Source organism: Eleutherodactylus coqui, chromosome 9, assembly GCF_035609145.1.
Source record: "Eleutherodactylus coqui strain aEleCoq1 chromosome 9, aEleCoq1.hap1, whole genome shotgun sequence".
Lineage (NCBI taxonomy): Eukaryota > Metazoa > Chordata > Amphibia > Anura > Eleutherodactylidae > Eleutherodactylus > Eleutherodactylus coqui.
Genome location: NC_089845.1, coordinates 124,353,880 through 124,381,646, shown reverse-complemented (window position 1 = coordinate 124,381,646; position 27,767 = coordinate 124,353,880). Strand labels below are relative to the sequence as shown.

At 44.7% G+C, this 27,767-nt stretch overlaps 1 protein-coding gene across 3 annotated transcripts in view; it reads right to left on the bottom strand.

The window, feature by feature from the left end:
• COL14A1 (collagen type XIV alpha 1 chain) overlaps positions 1-27,767 on the bottom strand; it is a 175,831-nt gene that overhangs the window by 62,046 nt on the left and 86,018 nt on the right. For all 3 annotated transcript variants that reach the window (XM_066578459.1, XM_066578458.1, XM_066578460.1), the window contains 6 exons: positions 19,543-19,682; positions 17,752-17,881; positions 16,996-17,118; positions 14,690-14,839; positions 11,797-11,913; positions 5,135-5,281 (listed from right to left, as the gene is read on the bottom strand). In XM_066578459.1, the coding sequence (XP_066434556.1) occupies positions 5,135-5,281; positions 11,797-11,913; positions 14,690-14,839; positions 16,996-17,118; positions 17,752-17,881; positions 19,543-19,682 (807 nt within the window). The remainder of the gene's footprint in view (positions 1-5,134; positions 5,282-11,796; positions 11,914-14,689; positions 14,840-16,995; positions 17,119-17,751; positions 17,882-19,542; positions 19,683-27,767) is intronic.

Sequence of the window (27,767 nt, the reverse complement as noted above, 5' to 3'; positions counted from 1 at the left end):
TATCTACCACAAAGACTGGGATCATTGAATGCTGTGTTGTTTTCCTGGCACTAGAGTTTGACACATCATGGATTGGGTTCACAGATTATTAGGAGGGTCTGGTGAGGAACCAGGGGTTATGATGCCCATTGGCACCAATGACAAAGTTATAGGTTGGTGTAAGGTCATTAAAAACAGTTTCATTGAATTAGGATGTAAGCTTAGGCCAAGGAACTCCAAAGAAGTATTTTCTGAAATACTATGTGTACCACGTGCCACACCAGAAAGGTAGCAGGAGATTAGGGAGGTAAACAAGTGGCTCCAAAGTTGGTGTAAGAAGGAGGGGTTTGGGTTCTGGAGAACTGGGCTGACTTTGCTGTGGGGAGAGTGCAGCTGTACTGGGGGACAAGATGGCTAGAAGGTTGGAGGAGTGTTTAAACTAGGGACTGCGGGGAGGGCAACCAGAGAGAGGGAGATAGACAGTGACCTGGAACTAAGCAATGGAAATGGGGGAGGAGTGATGGGAGGAGTTAGTACAGTTAGAACTGGTAGAATAGGTAATAGAAATACAATTAATATAAAAAAATAACCAAAACCTTCTAAACTGTATGGTGACTAATGCTAGAAGTCTGACCAAAGCAGACAAACTAGAAGTAATGATGCCTGAGGAAAACTACGACATAGTGGGAATAACGGAGACTTTGTTAGATGAAAGCGGTGACTGGGCGGTAAACTTACAGGGTTACAATCTGTTAACAAGGGAACATAAAAACCAGAAAGGGGAGGAGTTTATCCTTATGTAAAATCCTGTTTAAAGGCCACATTATGGGAAGATATATGGGAGGGAGATGAACATGTGGAATTTCTATGGGTGGAAATACATGGAGGGAAAAGTAACCATAAAATCCTCATAGGGGTTTTCTATAGACCACCAAATTTGACAGAAGCTGCTGAAAATCTATTTTTGAAGCAAATAGATGAAGAAGGAAATCACAATGAAGTAATTATTATGGGGAACTTGAACTATTCGGAAATAAACTAGAAAGCCGAAACCTGCGAATCTAATAAAGGTAACAAGTTTCTGTAAATTACTAAAGATAATTACCTTGCCCAACTTGTACAGGACTTAACTAGGGGGACGGACATTGTGGACTTAATGTTAAAGGGGTTGTCCCGCGCCGAAACGGGTTTTTTTTTTTTTCAACCCCCCCCCCGTTCGGCGCGAGACAACCCCGATGCAGGGAGGTAAAGAAAGCTCACCGGAGCGCTTACCTTAATCCCCGCGCTCCGGTGACTTCTCTACTCACCGCTGAAGATGGCCTCTTCCTCCGTGGACCGCAGCTCTTCTGTGCGGTCCATTGCCGATTCCAGCCTCCTGATTGGCTGGAATCGGCACGTGACGGGGCGGAGCTACACGGAGCTACACGGAGCCCCATAGAAGACTGCAGAAGACCCGGACTGCGCAAGCGCGGCTAATTTGGCCATCGGAGGGCGAAAATTAGTCGGCACCATGGAGACGAGGACGCTAGCAACGGAGCAGGTAAGTATAAAACTTTTTATAACTTCTGCATGGCTCATAATTAATGCACAATGTACATTACAAAGTGCATTATTATGGCCATGCAGAAGTGTATAACCCCACTTGCTGCCTCGGGACAACCCCTTTAACCAACAGACCTGACAGAATAACAGGGGTGCAGGTTGGAGGGCATCTGGGAAATAGTGAACATAATATAATATATTTCCACTTGTCTTATAAAAGGGAGTTTTATTAGGGAGCTACAAAAATACTAAACTTTAGAAAGGCCAAGTTCGATCAGCTCAGAGATGCCCTTAACCTATTGACTGGGATAATGTCCTCAAAAATAAAGAGTACAAACAATAAATGGGAAATGTTTAAAAACATCCTAATTACTTTCTGTGAGCGATGCATATCTTACAGGAATAAAAGACTTCGTAATAGGAGAAAACCAATATGGCTTAATAAAGATGTAGAGGGGGCAATAAACAGTAAAAAGAAAGCATTTAAACTACCAAAACAAGAAGGCAACGAAGAAGCATTAAAAACCTATAAGCAAAAAAATAAATGATGGTTAAAGCAGAGAGATTTACTTCTATTGTGGGCTAAATGTTTGAAAGGTTTCTAAGAGGTGCTATCCTGGAGTATCTCAAGGAAAATAGCTATATAACTCCATATCAGCAAGGGTTTATGAGAGATAACTCCTGTCAAACCATCCTGATCAGCTTCTACGAGGAGGTAAGTTCTAGACTGGACCGGGGAGAGTCACTGGATCTTCTGTATCTGGATTTTTCAAAAGCATTTGATACTGTGCCGCATAAAAGGTTGGTATATAAAATGAGAATGTGTGGTCTGGTCAAGAATGTGGATAAGTACCTGGCTCAGTGATGGAAAGCAGAGGGTGGTTATTATTATGCCAGGACTTGAACATGGGACCTTCTGTGCTCCGGATGGTGTCTCTCCCAGTAAAGTTATCCAGCCTGCTGGATAAGCTTCCCTACTGAACCTAGCCTTATTCCATGCTTCTGTTAAACTAGTTCCTGTCCTGGCCCGCCTTGCTTCTAATCAGGCTCATTATAAAAGCCTAATGCTACCACTACACCAGCGCCTGAATATTGTGGTCCACAGCCTTGATCGACCTTCACTCCATTCTACTGCTCTGCTATTTCAACTAGAGGCCTCCTGATACCGACCTCTGGCTTCCTTCCTGATAACGCTACCTGCCTCCTCCATATGTATCGCAACACAAGATCAACAGTTACCAATTCCTGGCTTTCCTTGTTCATCCTCCTGACCTGCGGCTAACACACCTACGGCTCCAATCCAGTGCCCGAATGCCACATAATGGTACATACTCTGATTGGGTCACCAATAGTGGGGTACCAGAGGGGTCAGTTTTAGGCCCTATTTTCTTAGTATATTTATTAATGATCTGGTAGAAGGATTGCACAGTAAAATATCAATCTTTCCAGATGATACAAAATTATGCAAAGTAATTAACACGAGAGGACATTATATGGTTGTAAATGGATCTGGATAGATTGGGGACTTGGGCAGAAAATGGCAAATGAGGTTTAACACTGATAAATGTATGGTTATGAACATAGGCAGGGAAATACATGTCACCATTACACACCAAATGGGAAACCACTGGGGAACACTGACATGGAAAAGGACTTGGGGATTATACCTAACTGTAAACTCAACTGGAGTAACCAGTGTCAGGCATCTGCTGCCAAGGTAAATAGGGGGTCATGGGGTGTATCAAAAGAGGTCTAGGGGCACATGACGAGAACATTGTTCTTCCTCTTTGCAAGTCACTTTGAATGTCCATCTAGTTGAGCGTGCTTCACTTCCTCCCCCCTTGTTGGTCTAAAAAAAAGGCAAAAAAAAAGAAATCCAAGCAGCTATTTAGCTCATTTGGAGGACATAAATTCCTTACTGACTCCATAAAGGCAGCCAGAGTAATCCCTGGATCAATATTTGAGATTATCAACCCCACTAGTCACCTAATGTCTATATCCTGCAATATCATAGTGTTCTAGAAAGACATCTAGTCCCCTCTTAAATTCCTCTATCGCTTTTTGCCATCACCACCTCCTCAGGCAGAGAGTTCCACAGTCTCACTGCTCTTACAGTAAAGAACCCCCTTCTATGTTGCTGATGAAACCTTCATTCCTCTAACCATAGTGGATGCCCCCTTGTTACTGTCATAGTCCTGGGTATAAACAGATCATGGGAGAGATCCTTGTATTGTCCCCTCATGTATTTATACATAGCTATTTGGTCGCCCCTTAGCCGTCTTTTTTCCAGGGTAAATAATCCCAATTTTGTTAGCCTCTCTGGATATTCCAGTCCTCCCATTAATTCAGTCGCCCTTCTTTGGACCCCCTCCAACACTGTAACATCTTTCCTGAGCCCCGGTGTCCAGAACTGTGCGCAGTATTCCATGTGAGGCCTGACAAGTGCCTTATATAATGGAAGGATAATGTTCTCATCCTTCGCCCCTATACCAGCTGTTATAAGGTATATTTTGTGCCCTGATTTCAAATGTGCCATCCATTTTCCCCTATCAGCTCTAATTTCTGTGATATAGGCACCGACTGAATTTTGTTACCATATTCCATATTAGACATATGATTGATATAATTAAACAAATACCGTACAAATTAGTGTTTTTTTTCTACAATATTGTTTGGCCCTAGTGTCCCAGAGGCACATAAAACACGGATATTTTGTGTACCCGCTTTGTTGGCCTAATGGGAAATTGATAGAGATGAGCGAGCATACTCGTTAAGGGAAAATACTCGAGCGAGTATCGTCCTTTTCGAGTACCTGTCTGCTCAGCAGAAAAGATTCGGGTGCCGGCGGGGGTAAGCAGTGGGTATGCTGAGTGCTTGACTGGCTGGTCACCAGCAGTGTGTAGCAGCTGCGGGAAAGGAGGAAAGGATGCCAGCCTAAGATCACCCCAGTTGTCCTGAAGAGGAGAGGACAGCCGCTGCTAACATTCACCTCACAGCCGTCTCACATGGACCCCCACTGGCAAAGCGGACAGCAGCTTCCAGGACCTGTGGTGATGTCACCAGTGTGGTAGGAGTCAGCAATCAGATAGTACCCTAGTGTGTGTGTATTCTAGTACTCTAGCGTGTGTGTAGGAGTGGCCAAAGGGGCTACAAATAAATTTTCATGTAGCGCAGGAAATGTGTTATATTTGGAAAGATTACACCAAGGGGCTAGTTCATGTATGGAAATGTGTTTTGCAGCTGTATGCAGCACGATTTAAGAAGAAGAGAGGGGTCCAAACTGAACTTTTGCACCTGGGCCCCTGAGCCTTTAGGTATGCCCCTGAACACAATGATTGTATAGCTACAACACCCCACAACACCTCGGGCGACAAATGTACACAACCATTCCTCACTACTGGTCGGGACAAACTAAATGTACGAATAAGATTGGCTATGTGACACAGCATGACTGGGCATGCGCATGCGCCGAAACTATAGCTGATAGGGAGAAACTGTTTGCATATTTGCAAATAAAAGGTCAAATATACACTAAATCAGTTGTAACATTCCCGGCACCAAACAATTTTTTCAATTTTGTTGTCCAGTGTTATCTCACAATGAATCAACATACATGTAGTTTCCACAATGCTCACGCCGGGACCTTCGGACTCCTGCATTTGTGCATAAACAGTGATTCTGTATCTAGAATTTGGTAGAAGTTCATAAAAACAGTGTCTGGATGTTCCTCCAGCAAGATTGGCTTCTTGCTTGGATCCATCTGTAGAAAAAAAACAGTTAAAATGAATGTTGGTTTATATTATGTAATTGGCAAATTATTTATTAAACTGTATATATGACACACACTAATGTTACTACTAATATATAAAGCTGTAGAACAGTGTGCAATATATTTTAAGCAGCTGAGTGCAATTACACAAATCTGAATATTATAATTGTCATTATATAACTACTATAATACTGCCCACTATGTAAAAGAATATAACTACTATAATACTGCTCCTATGTACAAGAATATAACTACTATAATACAGCCCCCTATATACAAGAATATAACTACTATAATACTGCCTCCTATGTACAGGAATATAACTACTATAATACTGCCCCCTATGTACAAGAATATAACTACTATAATACTGCCTCCTCTGTACAAGAATATAACTACTATAATACTGCTCCTATGTACAAGATTATAACTACTATAATACTGCCTCCTATGTACAAGAATATAACTACTATAATACTGCTCCTATGTACAAGAATATAACTACTATAATACTGCCCCCAATGTACAAGAATATTACTACTATAATACTACCCCCTATGTACAAGAATATAACTACTATAATACTACCCCCTATGTACAAGAATATAACTACTATAATACTGACCCCTATGTACAGGAATAAAACTACTATAATACTGCTCCTATGTACAGGAATATGACTACTATAATACTGCCCCCTATGTACAAGAATATAACTACTATAATACTGCCCCCTATGTACAAGAATATAACTAGTATAATACGGTTCCCTATATACTAGAATATTACTACTATATAACTGCTCCTATGTACAAGAATATATTTACTAGAATACTGCCCCCTATATACAAGAATATAACTACTATAATACTGCCCCCTATGTACAAGAATATAACTACTATAATACTGCCCCCTATATACAAGAATATAACTACTATAATACTGCCTCCTATGTACAGGAATATAACTACTATAATACTGCTCCCTATGTACAAGAATATAACTACTATAATACTGCTCCTATGTACAAGTATATATCTACTATAATACTGCCCCCTATGTACAAGAATATAACTACTATAATACTGCCCCCTATGTACAAGAATATAACTACTATAAAACTGCCCCCTATGTACAAGAATATAACTACTATAACACTGCCCCCTATGTACAAGAATATAACTACTATAATACTGCCTCCTATGTACAAGAATATAACCACTATAATACTGCCTCCTATGTACAAGAATATAACTACTACCCTGTTCCCCCAAATATAAGACATATCCCGAAAATAAGCCCTAGCTTAATTTTGGGGAGGCTTGAAATATAAGCTGTACCTGAAAATAAGCCCTAGTTATACTACATAAAAAAATAATACATTACCTAGCAGGCTCGGTCCAGATCCCTCCCGCTGCTTTTAAGAAGTTCGGTGCAGTTCCCGCACTCCGCAGCCACTCGTACAGCATCCCTTTTTGGTTACAGGATGCATAAATACCACCTTCAGGAAGCGGTGGCTACGATTGGCTGACCAGCGGTCGAAGAACCAATCAATGTAGCGCTGGATGAACCAATGCGATAGTTGTGATTGGCTACAGTTCAGTCAATTCATAAATCCCACCTCTACAACACGATGGCTGTTGATTGGTTCTTCCATGGCTGCTTAGCTAATCAATGCAGAGCTGGTGCCATCACACTGGTTCATCCAGTGCTGCATTGATTGGTTCTTCGACCGCTGCTTAGCCAGTTACAATCATCGCTTCCTGGAGGCAGGATTTATGAATCCAGTAACCAGGAAGTGATATTGGATGGGCGCCTGAGGACTGCGGAAAGCGCGTCAGAACTGTGGAGAGCAGTGGGAGGGACCTGTACCAAGCCTGCTAGGTAAGTATAATAAGACTTCCCCAAAAAGATGACCTAGTGCCTCTTTTGGGGCAAAAATTAATATAAGACCGGGTCTTATTTTTGAGGGAAACACTGTATAATACTGCCCCTACGTACAAGAATATAACTACTGTAATATTGTCTAATATGTAGAAGATTACTACTACTATAATACTGCTTCCTAAAAATGAGATGCAAACTGTTTTGTTACCAAGTTATTACAGTACATGCAGCACATATTCCACAGGGAAGGCTACAAAATGATCTATAATATTACTAACAGATAACAAGGACATTCACAATGATGGAGCCAACAGAGCTCAGAACAATTACATAACGTGAATATGAATCACATCCAGGTTTATCTTCTACTGTATATCAGCTGGAAAGAATTGCTCTAGAAGCACAGAAGAAGGGAGATAATGGGGCAAATATACTAATGCGGTCTTCAACCAGGCAGTCTACAAATGCACCAGATGTATGACAGCGGCTCATGCTGGATTATAAATTTGGAGACACTTTAGTTTAACTTTTCACCACCTATTGGTTGGCTTACAGTACTTTGCACTATTTAAGTCATGCTTCCTTTCCTGTCATACGATCCCTCTTTATTACCAAGTCACTCCCCGTTGTCAGATTAGGCTCAGTAGATAATTATTTCTGTTTGTGTCATAAACAACTTGCTGTGACATTATGCAAAAGAAATGCAAGACCCCCAATGATCTACAGAACAAATGAACAACGCTGGTCTGGTGGCAAGTCTATGTGTCTGGATAAACACCATATAGCCAGTACGGTGGTAGAGGAACTACCTGCTCCTCCACTGAAGAACCAATAGCTCCAGACATTCATTTCGATGCATGCAACGTAAGCCTGCCCCTAGATGATAAGGCAACACATCATGGAAGAGCCCATCCTCATGACCAGTCCAAGTGCGGCTGCGCATAGCACCTCACCAGACCTGAGAAGAAGAAGAGGTAACCGTATGGAAGTGCTGCCCCGGCGTGATATGTGGGTAATGCAGGTCGCCTGTCACCCACCCAGGACTGTGAGAGGAGGGGCCATATAAAAGTTGCTCATAAACGCAATTTTGATAGAAGCAGAGCACCATAAGCCACCTGATAGGCCACATCCCTCTGCCAGGGATGCAGAAGAAGTCCCTCTGGTGTGTGCCAAGTCAGGGGCCCCCGTGATGGCTCACAGGATGATCAGTAGAGAAGGGTTCCAGAGTAAAATCCTACTTTAGTGACTGCTACAGCAAATGTAGGGGCAGGTGCAGCCGGTGATAAACCTTTTGTACATATCCATCCCTAAGTACTGGTAGGCCTAAGTAAACAATGTTAAGAGACTGCCCATGTAGTGGGTATTATGCCCAGTTGTCGTTCCCTCTTGCAAAGAGAGGAAATGTATCATATGTATTAAAAAGTTTTTGGTTTTGCTACAAACAACTTGCCTCCGCCCGTTTACTGTGCACCATTTATAACATCTCTACCTGCCTTCAAGACCACAGTGCCCACTAGATGGCTATGGTCTATTTATATTGCTGATCAGTGGGGGGCTCAGGATAGAACCTCCAGTGATTACCCCTTAACTAAGAAGAGGTCATCAACTGTTTGACCTATCGATATTATCTTAGGCCTTATTTTCCCATATCCAACACTCTAATATAGAATTCTTCCAGTACATAATGGAATTTTTTGCTTTGTACTATTAATTTAACACTTAAACATTTCCAAATCTGGTAATATGTTAATCTGGAAACGGAACTATTTTCCTTGAATGCTCTCACTTGTGGCTTTAACGCATTCTTACATGCATTGCCATAAGAATAGGCCTCTTGTTATTAATGGAAACAACTGTGACTTGGCTACAAATAAAATTGTGGTTAAAAACCATCCAAGGTCTTAAATCCAAATATAACGCAAAGTTCTTAATATGATGTTTCTGAAATAAAGTTCTATAAAATGATCAGCTACACGAGGAGGACAGGATCTACTAAGGTCTTTAATGGTTCTGTATTTGAAGCATAATGATAAATAAGAGGTGTATTTGGGGCTGGAGTTAGGGGTAGGCTACCTTTCTGGATGCACAGGGCACATCACTGTGGTGATCCAGAACTGTCACTACATAATATTTATGGTAGAGTGTGTATTTGTCTTTAAATAGGTTATACACTGTATTGATGTCCTGCCTTGAAGATGGTGGCTTGAGCAGATTATAGATCAGGGAGGGATAGAACAGCCCAGTGGCTCAGTACTAAGCAGTGGGAGGAACAGAAGTTATTAAAGTTCTTGTAATCTTCTACAAAGAATAGAGTAGAGTGTAGTGCAAACAAGTAAGCTGGTTTAGCGAACAGTATCTCACAGTGATTTCTGGATCTAGTCCTCAAAGAGAGGTTGTGTATATTGAAAGCTGTAGCCTCCAGGGCCATTGTGAGAAACCCACATAAGTAGTATGAAGCTACAGGCAGGTTACAGGCTGCAGGGCTGTGGTACAAAACCCATACGTGGCAGTATGGAGCAGCAGGGTAGCAGGAACTAAAGCCACCATCCTCAGGGCTGGACTCTGACTTGGATTATAAAGCTTGGTGCATTTATCATTTGGATGCTGAACTGACAAGCTTTTGAGACAAGTAAACATGGGTTGAACCATTTTCCTGATCCTGTCTCTTTGTGTTTTATACAGTAGACCCTGTGCTACACCATATCAGCATACCAGGGAACAGAGATCAGGCCTTTATCCATCAAATTCGACCCACATTTCATTGCGAGTAGCCAGTTGGGGAGTGACTGGCACTAAGACAGCCACCGTGATCGTCATCCCTATCCCAGTTACCGTATCACCAGTATTTGCTAAAGGAGCCGTTCTTGACTTGATGTCCTGGGCAACCACCGTTCCATTGAAAGTTAATGAAGCATCAGAGTGCTTGTGCATTCAGTCTCCTCCTCATCGCAGGCGGGTGCTATAAGCCCGCAGTGAAGAGGACAAGGTACACAGGACCACTGCTATCAGGATCGGTTGGGATTACAGTAATGAGACCCTTGAGAATCAGCAAGTTATCCACTATCTTGCGGAGAGAGCGTATAATTCTAGTACAAGCCCTGTAGGTGAATGTGCTGCTGATTCAGTTGCCAAGTAAAGCTTATTGTTATTCACCAGATTTCGTGGTCTGTCTCTTATTCCACGTGTATGTAAGGGAAAATAAGACCCTTATGAGTTGCCTTGTCTGCAACGCTTTGCTCTAAAACTATGTTTAGGAGGTATGTGGCAGACATAGGAATTTAATATAATAGTTGAAAGTTTATAGAACAGAAACCAGTGCTGGTGGGATACTGGCAAAATAGAGCATTATCTAAACATCTTGGACAGATTGTCCATTACTTGTCCAAAAATATTACTTTGACTTCAGAAAAAGATCAACTTTTTTCTACATGCTGTATTTGGTGGCTGAAAAGGACATTTTGTATAGATGTGGGTGGGATTCTATGAAATCCTTCTACAATGCATCCATCCATCTTTATAGTTGTCCATGATTATCCTTGCTTGATTAAGTCTGTTTAAGACAATGACTATGGGCATTGGATTGTATTAGGCATAACAACTCTAACCTAACAATGATTATGGAGCCACACGGACAAATTATGGTTGGTGGGGTGCCTATATTTAACAGACCGCCTATCTCCACCACTTGTCAGCTGGATAGGAACGCCAGACAACAATAAGGGGACCCCTATTTTCCTCAGAGGTAGGGGTCCTAGAAGTAAACAGTGTGTATACTACCAATATACAGTAAATAACACGAAAATTCTGGGTGAGCCAAATCAAAAAACTGCAGTGTAGTGGAGGCTCCTAGATCCTCAAGGTGGTGGAGCTCCCTGAGCATTGGCCTTATATCCTCCCCATAATCCAGCTCTGCTGGCCTTTACTATTTAAGGTGTGAGACAGCCATCTATCCCTCCACTCTGGTCAGGTATGAACAGTTGGCCAAGCCTAATGAACATCTTGATGAAGGTTTGCAGCAAGGCAATGCATACTTTTGAAGCATTCCATGGGTCTACTATGGGGCCTTTGACAGAGAACCATGGCGGAGATTGTCCAATGCCTCTTGCACCTCAGTTGGGTAACCTACATTATTAGCAAAGAACAGGTTGGGTAATTAGTCCAAAGTCATGGAAATGGCATAGAAGGAGAAACAACCAGAAGTTCTTCCAATGCATATCAATAAATATGGGAATTCTATAATTTGCTGAGGTCCCATTTAACATCACTAAATGATATATGCTGCACTATATAATATAACATGTAGAAAGCATCCTTTTAATATATTATGCCATTGCAATGCTCCAGAGATATTAATCAAGTGATACCAAGACTCAATGTGCTTATTAGCAATGAGAAGTATTATTTATAAGCTTGTCATGGGCTCTGTGGTACATATAGCTCAGCGGTAGAGGATGCCATGATTAGAATAGGTGCAGTAAAGAGAATAATCATAGCTTTGTGGTTACTTTGACAAATACTACACTAAATAATGCCTAACTTCTTTATGTTCCCAATAGTACAAAATTCTGCACCCCAAATATTAGCCAACAGGAAACATTCATCTTAGCAGCTAGACATACCTTTCAGTGACTCTATGATGATCCTATAGGACGTTGCATGTCTCTGCTGCTGCCACTGAGAGCAAATGGTCGTCATCTGAATTTCATAAGCAACCAGGTTCATGACTCCGAGATACACTGTAAAGTAATTATAGACATTGCAATGATTAAGGTGGTGATATATAATGCTAGGACTTGAGAATTCAACAATGTCAAAGATAAAAAGCAAAAAAATTGATATGAGGACATCTTATTTTTGTGGATCCATCTTTAACCCGCACCTGACCACTCATTTCCCCTTCATTAGTAGCATTACATAATGGCCAATCATATGTAATGCATGAATTGGTCCTGGTTCTGGCTGATAGTGGGGAATCAACTTCTACAACACCCAAAAGGCATATGGACAAGATAATTAAAGCCCTTTCTATACTGTAGTTATATGCTTCTGAGGACCCTCTTACAAGAGGACCCTGAACAGCAGTATGTGGAGTACCTGTAGGTATTTCATGTCCTACTATATGTTGGCACCTTAATCTCCCATAGAAGGGCTTGAATTAGAGAATAAAAAGCTTTGTGTGTTTCTGTATACCAGGCACATAGACATATGGTATGGGCCAATATCAAGAAGCCTTTTGCATAAGTCGTAAATGTGGTCATTCTCACAGCTTCCACAAGGTTTTTCAATTAAAGCGGTTATCCCATGAAATATATTTATCATTGATCCACTGTCTAGGTGATAAATGCATGATCACTAGGGCCCCAATCTCTGGGACCACCAAGATCACTAGAATGGGAGTCCTAAACCCCTGTTCTGGATAGGAGATAGCTGAGTATAGCGCTTGACTGCCTTAATCAGTCCCATAGATACTGAATGGAGTGGCAGGGAACAAGTGTGACTACTGCTTCATTCAAACTCTTTCATAAACAGGTCTTGGCACCCACATTCGAGTGATCAGTTTGGCCCCCAGTGAACATACACTAGCATCAGTGATAAATGTTTTTCATGGGATAATCCCTACAACTTTCCCAAACTGATATTTTTCTATAGTATCAAGGACGTACGTGCGATAGAAGAAAACCATTTGACTGCTATGGGGCCCTTGGAAAGAGGGGGCCCCAGCTCTTATTGCACCATGCCTTTTGCTACTTGGTAGCAAGAATGTTTGTAGGATCCCCTAAAAAGAACTGTATTGATAGCAAACAAGGATGTAGAGAATTGGTCCAAGGGTCATTTTAAAGGGTGTGAAATGTAAATCAAACACTAGGCCCTCCTCTCCTGGATTTCAAAATCAGATACCATAATGGGGGAGCCCATTGAACTTCTATGTATGCGACTATATAATACCCAAACCTCATAATTTGTCTGACTGATATTTGCCATTCATAAGACTAGAACAGTTGGCTGACAACTCTACTGGATCCTGGAATGAGTTGTCAACCACCTTTCAGCTGATACAGATATAGAATTAAATAAGGACTGAATAGAAGAGATCCACTGAAGGTTTATAGTTTCTGGTGATTTTTATTGTTTTGTGGTCTGCAAAATATCAGTCCCACAGATGGAAGAAACTGCCACCTATAGGTTGTTACACCCATCTGTAGACACTGCTGTTTAGGAGTTGTTGCGTTGGACTCTTGTTGGATGTGTGAGATGCCGAGTGTATATCCTTTTAATCAATGACCAAGCAGTGGCTTTTAATGGGTTTTCCACAGGAAAAATTATTGGTGACCTATCGTCAGGATAGGGCACTACCGTGTTTCCCCGAAAATAAGACCTTTATGAATTGGCTGAGCCACGGCATTGGTTGGCCAATTCATAAATCACGCCTGCACAACACAATGGCTGTGATTGGTTCTTAGCACTGCTTAGCCAATCAGTGCAGCACTGGATGAACCAATCACAGCCATCACATTGGTTCATCAAACACTGCATTGATTGGCTGAGCAGCACTCGAGAACCAATAAGAGCCATCACTTCCTGGAGGCGGCATTTATGAATTCCATAACCGGGAAACGATCTTCCATGGGCGACTGAGGACTGTAGGAAGCCTGCCGGAGGTCCGGAGAGCAGCGGACCAAGCCTGCTAGGTAGTGTTATGCTTTTTTTATGTATAGCAGCTAGGGCTTATTTTCAGGGTAGAGCATATATTTCAAGACTCCACGAAAATCCCCCAAAAATAAGGATGGGGTTCATTTTCGAGGTAGGCCCTATTTGGGGGGAAACACGGTATTAGCCAATTGGCAGGGTCTGCCATTCAGAATCCCCAAAGATCAGATGATGAAAATGAGCTGTGGATGGCCAAACTGTCAAAATGCTTAGGACTGTGCCTGAAACTGACTGTGCAATGTACTTACAGAGGGTTTATGCACTACTAGTAAAAAGCGGGTCCCAGGACGGCGACTGTGATCTATCTATGTAAATCTCCGCGCTCAGGAAAATTATTAATTGGAATTAGGAATAATAGTCATAATACAGAGGTGACAGGTGTTTGGAATACAAAAAGAAACCTCAGGACAAACCAACATGGAGATTCCTTTGCGTGTTGCCCCCACTGACCTACTTTTGTAGACACTGGTGGAATTTTTCCAAAACCTCTGCAGACTTTTCTTTTATTCTTAGCGTATCTAATTAAAATATTCCCATGTAAACAACACTATTATGAAAGCTGTCAAAAAGAAAATCTTTGTAGTGTGGTGCTGGGCTACTTTTCCGTGGCCCAGCCTGTAGATCCTATGGTGAGTGTGAGGCATATGGTGTAGTTACATAATGCATAAGGGCAGAATTGTTTTAACAAAGTAAACAAAAGAAAGATCTCATTGGTGTCAGGCTGTGGCTGTAAAGTAATGTCGCCAGACCCGCTGAATGAGGACATGGCAGGTCTTATGCAGTAGAATATAAACCTTTCCTTACATGTTGTTCCCACTCCAATTAAAGGGTCGCTGAATCCAGTTGAATACGATGCTAGGACCTTTAAGCTGTATTCGGTTCCACTGAGAAGGTTGGGAATGAGAATGGTATTCACATCATCTCCAACGAAGGTCTCCACAGCCGGGCCAACTCCTGAAATGCAGTCCAGAAACCCTGAATTATCACATATCCGGGCCAACATATACGACAGTCTTGGAAAACTTATACCAGGCTCCTAATTTTAGAAACGATTCTGACCTGTCTACAATATGCACCATTCATATGGATTGTGTATTCGAAGCACAAGGAAATGTAAAACTTGGAAGTTTCAGGCCTGCAAATATTTTTATATCATAAAACTTGTTTCCAGAGTAATTTTTTTCCTAGAAAGGTTTCTTCCAAAGCTCACACTTATAGATGCGAATGAGTGAGTCCCTGCGCTCTAGGATCCAATACAGATAAAGTGAAGTTCACAAAATTTTAATAAGTTTGTTATAATTAACCAAATTTCAAAGATTTTATATTAATGTGAGATTTTAATATTTTAGGAACCATAGACGAAAAACACACAGAAAACATATCTGCAGGTGCTGACCAAAGGACAGGATGTCATATTAAGCGGCTGATGTTCCAAAAAACACATGTTTTCTACAAAAAACAGTAACACACCTGTCTGTTGGGTCTGGTACTGTAGCTTTGTTCTGAGCTGCAGTCGCACACACAACCTGTGGACAGTTGTAGCGCTGACTTTGGAAGAAAGCAGCCATGTTCTTTTCATTCCTGTACAACCGTGTTATAAGCATTTGACAAAATTAAATAAAATGCTTACTGTCTGCAGCCACCACTAGAGGGAGCTCACTGTATACTGTATTATTTAGTTCAATTTAAATGTCTACAGTGAGCATATATTGTAATTCCTCTACACTTAAGCAGCATAGACGATTACAGCAAACTCATTGGTTGTTGGGCACCACGTAGATACACATACAATTACAATATATGCCTACAGTGAGCTTCCCCTAGTGGTGGTTGCAGACAGTCTGAATTTCAGTATTTAACTCTATGGCTATACAGGAGATTTGGGGCTTTTGGCCAGATGAATAAAATTAAGGCCATCACTAAAGTGAAGTGTACTGATGAGTCTTCACTTTATATCTATGTAGAACTACATTACCCCATTGAGAAACGCATGCCATAAATATACGGTGCATGGTTATAGATGATAAAATTCTGATCAATGGGTGTCCTACTACTGATACCCCAAGACAAGGTTCACTTATCATCATTGCGGGCTTACTACCCCCACCAGCGTTGACATCAGATTGAATGCAGGATGGTCATATATGCGCAGCGCTGCTCCATTCATTTCAATGGGGCTAACAGAAATAGCCAACTACCAGCACTCGGCTATCACTGGCAGTCCTATTGAAAATGAATGCTGTGGCGCAGCGCATGCATGACCATTGTTGGATTCAATCTTCTCACTGCGGGGGTACAACGAGTTCACAGTGAGGATAGAGGGACCCAGGACCCCCATTCTCAGGGATCAGTAGGGGTCTCAGTAGTGAGACTCCAACGATCAGACTTTCCAATGGACAGGTGAATCTGTTGTGGTACAACCCCTTTAAGTATCTAAGAAACGCGATTTTTAATACACTCTGACTATACACTTGGTTTGGGAGGTTAAATCGTGCTAAAAGGTTCCCTTTAAAATGCCACGGTGTTAAAAGGTGGACATTTATCTTAATTTATGACTCCGGTTCTCTGTTACTGTACTGGACTGTCAGTCTATGTATCACTCTCAGAACATTTACCCTCCGTGCCATCTGGAAGCATTAAAATACTTGTGGTGAGCCACATATTTGAACGGCTTCATTGCCGAGCTGTCCAAACGTTTCCTGAGTTGAAAAGAGATTTTTTTTTTTCTTTTTACACAAAGTAAATTTCCTGGTAGAAAACTTGGACATTAAATACAAGGTTCTAACACTTGGCCCGGGTTAGAGGTTTCTGTTACAGAAGTCGGCGATGGCAGCACGTTGCACTTTGCATTTCTTCATTCCCAGTGGTATTTCTTCTTAGTGAACATCAAACCCACTTTGGGGGTAAACTCTTCCTTTTCAGGAAATTGCACCTTCCCGTTATATAACAGACAAGAAAATGTGGTCGCACTGTCCAAGAAAACATTGCAGAAGGATAAAGTAATGACACGACTGTCACTTTGCATTAGTCAAATCCAAGAGGATAAATTTAACGTTCCCTCTTGGACGCTCCACCACTAACAGGTTCAGAGGGAAAAATGAAAAGCTTACCGCTCGTAGGCTTGTATATAATTCTATAGCCCATCGTGGGGGACGGTGTTGGGTCCCAAGAAATCCTCAGCTTATCGTACCATTCATCGGAAACACGCAGATTCCGGGGAGCAGATAACGCCACTGCAGAGACAATTATGCATCACTGGCACAAACTGGGACAATGATATTCCTGTTAGTAATATCTGTGCATACCTTACTTATCCTGTACTGATCCTGATTTACATCCTGTATTATACCCCAGAGCTGCACTCACTTTTCTGCTTATGATGACACTGTGTACATACATTACGTATCCTGTATTGGTCCTGAGTTACCTCCTGTATTATACTCCAGAGCTGCACTCACTATTCTGCTGGTGGAGTCTCTGTGTGTACATACATTACTTATCCTGTACTGATCCTGAGTTACATCCTGTATTATACACTAGAGCTGCACTCACTATTCTGCAGGCTTTAAAATAGAAATCAGGACCAGTACAGGGTAAGTAATTTATGTACACAGTGTCATCATCAGCAGAATTTTGAGTGCAGCTCTGGAGTATAATACAGGATGTAACTCAGGATCAGTACAGGATAAGTAACTGTTCCCTTCATTATAGTAGCTCAGCTAAACAAGTTTGTCTCATGACAAACTTGTTGACTGTCTCCAGTAGGGTTGTGACTCCAGTCTAGACTATAATAACCTCTGTTAATATAAATACTGTATATGTATGATAATAATAATAATGTAATAACTCTAAATACTAATACATACATGTCCTCCCAGATGACGAGATTGGATTTCCTTCTCCATTGAAATACACAGGGGTCACTGATATTTTGTATTCAGTGTCAGCCAGCAAAGACTGAAGTACGACTTCATTTTCTCTTCCAGATACAACTTTCTAAGGAAGGCAAGAAAGATAATGTTACGAAGATAGAACATACCAGGACACACTGTATATCATACGGCACTGTTTTTGCACTAGTTACAGCTGGCTATACATGGTAGGATTTGTCTCTGATCAAGTGTTCACATATTTTTCACTACTGACATAAGAGTTAGTTGGAGCAATATCTCTACAACAAGCAACCTCCAGTGATCAGCCGATCCAGCTGTTAAGAACTTAAGCTGCAAGCAACTACACATTTAACCTACAGTGGCCACTACAGGAAAGAAGTAGTATTACATGAAGCCCAATCAAATGAATGTAATACATGATTGCCTTGAAACCACTTTATGTAGAAGCTGTTCACTTTGGCTAATAGGGAATATTAGAGGCAAACAACAATATGCCCAAACAGCGTATAGACAGGAGTGCTGAAATCAGCACTATAAGTAGCACATAAGCAATGATCAATAATCATTTGTGTTTTCTGTGGATCATTATTGGTTGTCATATCTATGGCTTACTTAGCCTAGAAGATTGGCCCCTAACCTGTGGATCTCCAGCTGCTGTAAAACTATAACTCCAAGTAGTGTTGAGCGAACTAAACTAGTAGAACCCTGTTTTGGATTGAATATTGTTAAAAGCTTGGTTCAGAGCCGAACAAAACAGGGTTCTACTGCTTTAGTTCTCTTAGGGCTAGTCCCAAACACTGTTAGGGCTCTTTCATACGAGCGCGGTCCCTGTGCTGTATAGCTGCAAATAAAGATTGTGGCTATACAGCTGTAAAGATAGTGTGAAAGGGTTAATTCAAGCTACTAGAAATAGCCCGTTCACACGATCCGATGCCTATGAAAAGGCTCATAGGAGCCTATGGAAAGCACGCACCAAAAATGGGACATGTCCTATCTTTGCGCGCACCACGAAGCTAGATGCGGGCATAGCACTCATGTCCTATCTTTCAGACATGCGAGCGCTTTGAGTGGCTACAATTCCTTCATGTGAATGCTTCTATGGGAAACAATTTGTTTCTATAAAAGTGCTTTCTGTGCGCTCCTAACCAGCGCGGGGAGAGCGCCCGTGTGGAAGAGCCCATAGAGTGTTATATGGAGCTTTTATGTCTCTCAGTGTTATACACCAGTTTTAACCAATCCCAACACAGCCTTTGCCATAAGCGCAATATGTTTGATGAACTTTTGCAGGATACACAACATGAGGCTCTGTGCTAAAAGACCAGCTCCCCCTTACAATTTAACCCTAGCGGACCCTTGAGCCCCCCAAATTTTCGTTCAAGTTACACCAGTTTTAGGGATTTTGGTGCACGTCCAAGTTCAAACTAATTCAGACCAAAACACATTTTGCACAAAAGTTTGGCGAACCATCCAAACCTAACTTTTCAAATGTTCGCTCATCACTAACTGCAAGCATGATAGAAGTAGTAGTTTTGCAACAGCTGGAGAGCTACAGGTTCAAGACTACTGGCCTAGGAAAATAAAAAGAGGAGTTACACCCAGTATTGTAGATAGCGTTGTGCCAAGTGGAGCCAACAGGCCACTCTGCCTTTGTCAGGGTATTGATATACAAGGCTAGTGCAACACACTGAATCTCGACCCTTTGTTAAAGAAATCCTAGCTACAACTCTGGTTACATATATGTAGTGTGTACTTTACACATCTTACCTCTTCTTCCTGATCTCCATATGCAGTAATGTAGGATACAATATACTGGCGAATGTTGGCATCTGTCATTTGCCATGAAACACGTAGGCTGGATGTGGTTTCATCATCGATGTAAAGGTTTCTGACACCTATGCGGTTCACTGCAATAACAATACAGTATATTATATTCTATACACACTATAGCAATGTACAGTTGCCAACAAAACTCACAATGCAAGTTGGGTTTATTTGCCAAATTTACAAACCTTAAGCTGTTTGCAAAAAAAAACAAAACAATCAAACAAGAACAATTTAAATACACTCTTTGTAAAAAAAAAACAACGCCTAGAAGAAATTGTTTGTTGTTTTGCTACTTGGCATGCAGTTACATTTCAGGCAGATATGCCAATAATTAGAGTTGTGGTGTGATGAGATGAACGGTCTTGTCACCTGAGGCCCTCACAGTGGTTCCCCCTATAAAAGGCTCTCGGAGGTTCCTCATGTGTAGTGGCCTCGTCTTCCACTTGTTGACTACTACACGCCTCTACGACGCAGAGAAAAGATGTCACCCCGTTACCAGAGTCTGAGAGGGGCGCATTATTGTAATGTGAGAAGCTGGATGGTCGTATCGACAAAATGACGACCACCTGGGCCGTTCTGACCAGACTGTTTGGAGGTGTGACCAATGGACCAGTTGCACACAAGGCAACTTAGCTCAGGATACTCTCAACAGACCACCAGTAGTGAGGATCGTCTGGTCATCCAACAAGCATGAGCAGCTCCAACTGTTTGGTTGTCCGCCATCCACATACAGATGGCACCATCGTTACAGGCCCTGGGGCCGACTGAACCATTTCCAGGTGCTTGTGTTCTCATGGTGCCCATTACATATACTGCCTTTGATAGCCACCCACTGTTGCCTCCATTTGCAGTGGTGTCATAAACAATGAAACTGAACTGCTATGGAATAGAACTGTGTTGACGTCAGCGACAAATCCAAGTTTAGTTTGGGCACTGACGATGGTAGTGTCCGTGTCTGGAGACTTATGGGTGAGTGCCTCAATCCTGCCTTTGATGTGGAGCGACACACTGCTGCCACTGCGGGTGTGATGGTCTGAGGGGCCATCACATTCGACAGTCGGTCGCCACTAGTAGTGGTACGAGGGACAATGACAGCTCAGCAATATGCTCAGTACATCTTGCAGCCACATGTGTTCCTCTCATAACGGCTTCCAAGACGCATTTCCCAGCAGGATAATGCTCAGCCGCACACACAAGGGGGTCACAGGAGACTCCACAACATTGCCACACTTCTGTGGCTGCCCGGTCACCAGATTTATTGCCAATAGAACATATATGGGGCCATCTGGGAGCCAACTTTGACAGCCTACGAGTTTGTACAATCTAGAAGCTACAGCAAATGTAGACTGATATACTTCAGGAGACCAAACAGAACCTGTATGCTTCCGTGCCCGTCTGTATCACATCTTGTAGCCAAGCCAGAGGCAGTACAACAGGGTAATAGAGCCTCCATGCTTACCCATATCACATCTTGTATCCAAGCTAGAGGCGGTACAACAGGGTACCAGAGCCTCCATACCAGTCCGTATCACATCTTGTATCCAAGCTAGAGGCAGTACAACAGGGTACTAGAGCCTCCATGCCCGCCTGGGTCACATCTTGTATCCAAGCTAGAGGCAGTACAACAGGGTACTAGAGCCTCTATGCCCACCTGTATCACATCTTGTATCCAAGCTACAGGCAGTACAACAGGGTACTAGAGCCTCCTGTCAGAACCGGCAACTCTCGGGGCCTCCGTGCCCGCACCACCGGTCCGGCCACCCGGGGTACAGGAGCGCGGCGCAGAGGTACCCCGGTTCTTGTGATCTCCCCGGGCCGCTGTAAGACTGGTCGCCGCCGGCTTGCTAGGGAGGCAGCTGGTGCTTCTAGTCGCTTGACTACCAGGCTGGCTTCCCTAGTAACTGTCTGTGCAGCTAGACTGGGGGCGTGCCCCCAGCACCGCCCTGATTAGCCCTGCTGCTGTCAGGCTCCCCGCCCCAATCAGCTTCTGGGGCGGGAGCGCTGACAGCATTTAAATAGGTGTGTTTTCCTTTCAGGCGTTGCCAGTGTTAGTTTGGTTTTCCAGCTGCACCCGCGTTTATCCTGACTGCTCTGTGACCTCGGCTTTTCTGACACCTGCTTTTGGACCTGACTACGTTTTTGCCTGACCCCTCCGTACTGCGTACCCTCTTGTTGCCTACCCGGATTGTCTGACCATTCTACCGTTGTTTGTCTCAGTGTCTGTTTGTCTCCCGTGTCCCGCTTCCCTAGCGAGGGTAGGGACCGTCGCCCAGTTGTCGCCCTGGGGGTTAGCCCAGGGGGGCAAGTAGGCAGGGACAGGGGTTGCGGGATATCTCAGGGAACCCCATATCCCGGACACTGTCCTGACAGTAACACTGGCCGAAGGTAGGTCAGACTCGTGCATCCGCCCGGCTACTTTGAATCCCTCGATGGAGGCCGTGGCTGCTTTAGCGAACCAGGTCCAGGTCCTTACTAACCTTGTCCAGGACCTAACCGCCCGCATGCAGCTACAGGAACATGTGGCGGCTACAGGTCCCATGCAGCCCCCTTCCGCTCCCGGGACTATGTCAGAACCCCGAGCCACGCTGCCGGACTGCTTCTCTGGAGAGAGAGGTCAGTTCTTTGCATTTAGAGAGAGCTGCAAGCTCTACTTTGATCTCCGACCCCACTCCTCTGGTACTGAATACCAGAAAGTGGGAATTGTAATTACCCGCCTGAGGGGGGACCCCCAAAATTGGGCTTTCTCGCTACCAGCAGGCTCTCCAGCCCGACTATCCCTTGACGCCTTTTTTTCCGCCCTGGGTCAAATTTATGACGAACCCGACCGGGCGGGCTACGCAGTCTCCAAACTTCTGGCCCTGCGCCAGGGTTGTAAAATGGCGGAGGACTACTGTTCCCAATTCCGTCAACATTGTACGGAATCCGGGTGGAACGATGCCGCCCTAAAAGACTTATTTTTGACCGGTCTGTCTGAGGGTCTCAAGGACCTACTTGTGGCCCACCCAGAGCCTAGAACCCTGGAGCAAGCCATGACGCTTGCTATTCGGGCCGACCGACGTTTGAGGGGCCGACACGCCGCTCGGGCCACTCCACTCCCCACGCCCACTTCTTCTACTGACCTGACTCTCTCACTTCCCACCACCGAGCCCATGGAACTGGGAGCCATGAACCCCAAGCAGCGACGGGAATATCGCCTGAAGAAGAATCTTTGCTTCTACTGTGGGGAGCCGGGTCACCGCATTGCCACCTGCACTAAGAAGCCACGGCAGGAAAACTCCCGCTCCTAGGCAGTTGTCGGGAGGACTGTCTAGGAGCTAAGGTACTCCCTGTGTTATCCAAAATGTTATTGCCGTGCACCCTAGAATTTCATGCTTTCCACCGTACTGGGCAAGCCTTTGTTGATTCTGGGGCTGCGGCGAATTTCGTTAACTTTAATTTCGTTGCTCAACTGTCCGGGGTTTTTTTACGTTTAGAGACTCCGATTCTGGTTTCAGGAGTGGACTCCACCCCATTGCAAGCAGGGGTGGTTAATCTGGTTACCCCTGAAGTAAGGTTTACTATAGGAGCCTTACACGTGGAAACCTGCACCTTTCTAGTGATGAGAGATTTGTCTGTGGACGTCGTCCTAGGCCTCCCCTGGCTCCGGGAGCACAACCCGGTAGTAAATTGGGACACGTTGGAACTGGTAAAGTGGGGTCCCCGCTGTGCCAACCACCTTTGTGCGGTGAAGGTGGGAATCTCCACCTGCGAGGGGACCCCCCTACCAGAATACCTCTCCGAGTTCTCTGACGTGTTCTCCAAACAATTATCTGAAGCTCTGCCCCCTCATAGGGAATGGGACTGTAAAATAGACTTGATTCCTGAGGCCAAACTTCCTAAGGGCCGCATTTATAACGTTACGGTTCCTGAGAGAGAATCCATGAGGGACTATATCCAGGACAGCCTGGCCAAGGGGCACATCCGGCCCTCGGAATCCCCGGTGGGTGCCGGGTTTTTCTTCGTTGAGAAGAAGGATGGGGGTCTCCGGCCCTGTATTGACTATAGAGAGCTAAACAAAATCACAGTCCGAAACCAGTATGCTCTTCCACTCATTCCTGACCTCCTCAACCAGGTCGCTGGTGCCCGATGGTTTTCTAAACTTGATCTCAGGGGAGCATACAACCTCATCCGCATTCGGGAGGGGGATGAGTGGAAAACCGCCTTCAATACGCCCCTCGGGCATTTTGAATACCTAGTTATGCCTTTTGGATTGTGTAACGCCCCCGCCATTTTTCAGGGGTACATGAACTCAGTGTTTCAGGATATCATGGGGGTGTTCGTGGTTGTATATCTAGACGACATTTTGATTTTTTCCTCCGACTTGCCGAGTCACCACACTCACGTTCAGACTGTACTAGCTCGACTCAGACATAACAAACTGTTTGCTAAACTCGAGAAATGTGTTTTCGGGGTACAAAAGATATCATTTTTGGGGTATATCATCACGCCATGCGACTTCCAGATGGATCCTGAAAAGGTGAAAGCCATCACGGAGTGGGCCCAGCCAGGGTCGTTGAAAGCCCTTCAACGCTTCCTCGGCTTCGCCAACTACTATCGCAAATTCATTAAAGACTTCTCCGTGGTGGCTAAACCTCTAACGGACCTCACCAGAAAGGGGGCAGATGTGAGGACCTGGTCTTCTGAGGCTCTGAGGGCCTTCGATACCCTAAAGGCGGCGTTCTCTTCTGCACCTGTCCTAGTACAACCGGATCTGTCCAGCCCTTTTGTGGTGGAGGTAGATGCCTCTGAGTTTGGTGTGGGAGCGGTACTGTCCCAAGGTCCCTCCACTCTCACCAACCTTAGACCGTGTGCCTATTTTTCTAGGAAGTTTTCTTCCACCGAACGGAACTATGATATAGGCAACCGGGAATTGCTGGCGATTAAGTGGGCTTTCGAAGAGTGGAGGCATTTTTTGGAAGGAGCCCATCACCAGATCACGGTACTCACAGACCATAAAAACCTCACCTATCTAGATTCCGCTAAGAGGTTAAATGCTCGGCAAGCCCGCTGGGCCTTGTTCTTCTCTCGTTTCAATTTTGTGGTTACCTATAGACCCGGTTCTAAGAATGTCAAGGCGGATGCCCTGTCTAGGAGTTTTGGTTCTCCGGAACCCGCCGAGCCGGAGCCTGAGAGCATTCTCTCCCCTGGGGTGGTCCTCGCTGCTGTCTCCTCCGACCTTTCACCTCTCATTCACGCCGCTCAACAATCTGCTCCTGAAGCCCTTCCGGAAGGCAAATTATTTGTCCCGTTGTCACTGAGATTGAAAGTGTTAGAGGAGACACATGCTTCAGTCCTAGCTGGACACCCCGGCATCAGGGGTACGCTGGAATTAGTGTCCAGACTCTATTGGTGGCCGCACATGGCCAAGGAGGTACGGGTATTTGTGTCCGCGTGCCCGGTTTGCGCAAGGGGGAAGAATCTCAGGAGACGTCCTGAGGGTCCTCTTCTTCCCTTGCCCATTCCGTCCAGGCCATGGTCCCATTTGTCCATGGATTTTATTACTGATCTGCCATCCTCGCTGGGGAATACGGTCATCTGGGTAATAGTAGACCGTTTCTCTAAAATGTCACATTTTGTTCCGCTTTGCAAGTTGCCTAACGCCAAACTTCTGTCTGAAATGTTCATCAAGGAGATTGTTCGGTTACATGGGATCCCCGAGGACATTGTGTCAGATAGAGGGGTTCAGTTCGTCGCTCGCTTCTGGCGAGCCTTCTGTAAAAATCTAAACGTAAATTTGTCCTTCTCCTCCGCTTTCCATCCCGAGAGTAACGGACAAACGGAACGAATGAACCAAGAACTTATCCAGTATCTGCGACTGTTTGTCTCTGATAACCAGTATCAGTGGGCCAACTACTTACCTCTCGCCGAATTTGCTATCAACAACCATGTTAACTCGTCGACCCAATTGTCACCTTTTTTTTGTAACTATGGGTTTCATCCCCGGTTCTCGCTTTCCACTCCTGTGGTCTCGAACAATCCGGCCGCCGACATATCCTCTGAGGAACTGTGCACAGTTTGGGCCCAGGTTCGTAAGAACCTTCAGGGTTCCCAAGAGAAACTGCGTAAATACGCAAATAAAAGATGTACCATCTCTGCACCTTTTGTAGTCGGGGAGCAGGTTTTGTTGTCGTCCAAGAATCTGAGACTCAAGGTTCCCTCCCTGAAACTTGCTCCTCGGTTCATTGGCCCATTTACTGTTTCTCAGGTTATCAACCCGGTGTCATATAAGTTGGCACTTCCTGACCCCTGGAAGGTCCACAAGGTTTTTCACAAAAGCTTACTTAAGAAGTATGTGACTCCAGTTCTACCCACCCAGAACCCGCCTCCTCCTTCTCTGGTACAGGGGGAACTGGAGTATGAAGTAGAAAGGCTGGTGGATGCCCGACGGGTTAGAGGGGTGCTGCAGTACCTGGTCCACTGGAGAGGATTTGGCCCTGAGGATAGGACGTGGGTCCCTGCCAGGGACGTTCATGCGCCACGCCTAGTCCAGGCATTCCACAGGGCTTTCCCGCTTAAGCCCGCACCTGGCCATGGGGGTCCGGTGTCCCCCCGTAGAAGGGGGGGTACTGTCAGAACCGGCAACTCTCGGGGCCTCCGTGCCCGCACCACCGGTCCGGCCACCCGGGGTACAGGAGCGCGGCGCAGAGGTACCCCGGTTCTTGTGATCTCCCCGGGCCGCTGTAAGACTGGTCGCCGCCGGCTTGCTAGGGAGGCAGCTGGTGCTTCTAGTCGCTTGACTACCAGGCTGGCTTCCCTAGTAACTGTCTGTGCAGCTAGACTGGGGGCGTGCCCCCAGCACCGCCCTGATTAGCCCTGCTGCTGTCAGGCTCCCCGCCCCAATCAGCTTCTGGGGCGGGAGCGCTGACAGCATTTAAATAGGTGTGTTTTCCTTTCAGGCGTTGCCAGTGTTAGTTTGGTTTTCCAGCTGCACCCGCGTTTATCCTGACTGCTCTGTGACCTCGGCTTTTCTGACACCTGCTTTTGGACCTGACTACGTTTTTGCCTGACCCCTCCGTACTGCGTACCCTCTTGTTGCCTACCCGGATTGTCTGACCATTCTACCGTTGTTTGTCTCAGTGTCTGTTTGTCTCCCGTGTCCCGCTTCCCTAGCGAGGGTAGGGACCGTCGCCCAGTTGTCGCCCTGGGGGTTAGCCCAGGGGGGCAAGTAGGCAGGGACAGGGGTTGCGGGATATCTCAGGGAACCCCATATCCCGGACACTGTCCTGACACCTCCATGCCCGCCTGGATCACATCTTGTATCCAAGCTACAGGCGGTACAACAGGGTACTAGAGCCTCCATGCCTGCCTGTATCACATCTTGTATCCAAGCTACAGGCAGTACAACAGGGTACTAGAGCCTCCATGCCAGCCTGGATCACATCTTGTATCCAAGCTACCGGCAGTACAACAGGGTACTAGAGCCTCCATGCCTGCCTGTATCACATCTTGTATCCAAGCTACAGGCAGTACAACAGGGTACTACAGCCTCCATGCCCGTCTGTATCACATCTTGTATCCAAGTTAGAGGCAGTACAACAGGGTACTAGAGCCTCCATGCCCGCCTGTATCACATCTTGTATTCAAGCTACAGGTGGTACAACAGGGTACTAGAGCCTCCATGCCTGCCTGTATCACAACTTGTATCCAAGCTAGAGGTGGTACAACAGGTTACTAGAGCCTCCATGCCTGTCTGTATCACATCTTGTATCTAAGCTACAGGCAGTACAACATGGTACGAGAGCCTCCATGCCCGCCTGGATCACATCTTGTATCCAAGCTACCGGCGGTACAACAGGGTACTAGAGCCTCGATGCCTGCCTGTATCACATCTTGTATCCAAGCTACAGGCAGTACAACAGGGTACTACAGCCTCTATGCCCGCCTGTATTTCATCTTGTACCCAAGTTAGAGGCGGTACAACAGGGTACTAGAGCCTCCATGCCCGCCTGAATCACATCTTGTATCCAAGCTACAGGCGGTACAACAGGGTACTAGAGCCTCCCTTCAAGTGTTCAGTTTTCCACAATAAAGTCTCCTTTTGCTCTGATATTGTAATCACTTATATCAATATTACACTCACATAGAAGAAGTTTCATTTGATTCCAACAACTACTTTTAGGTGCTTG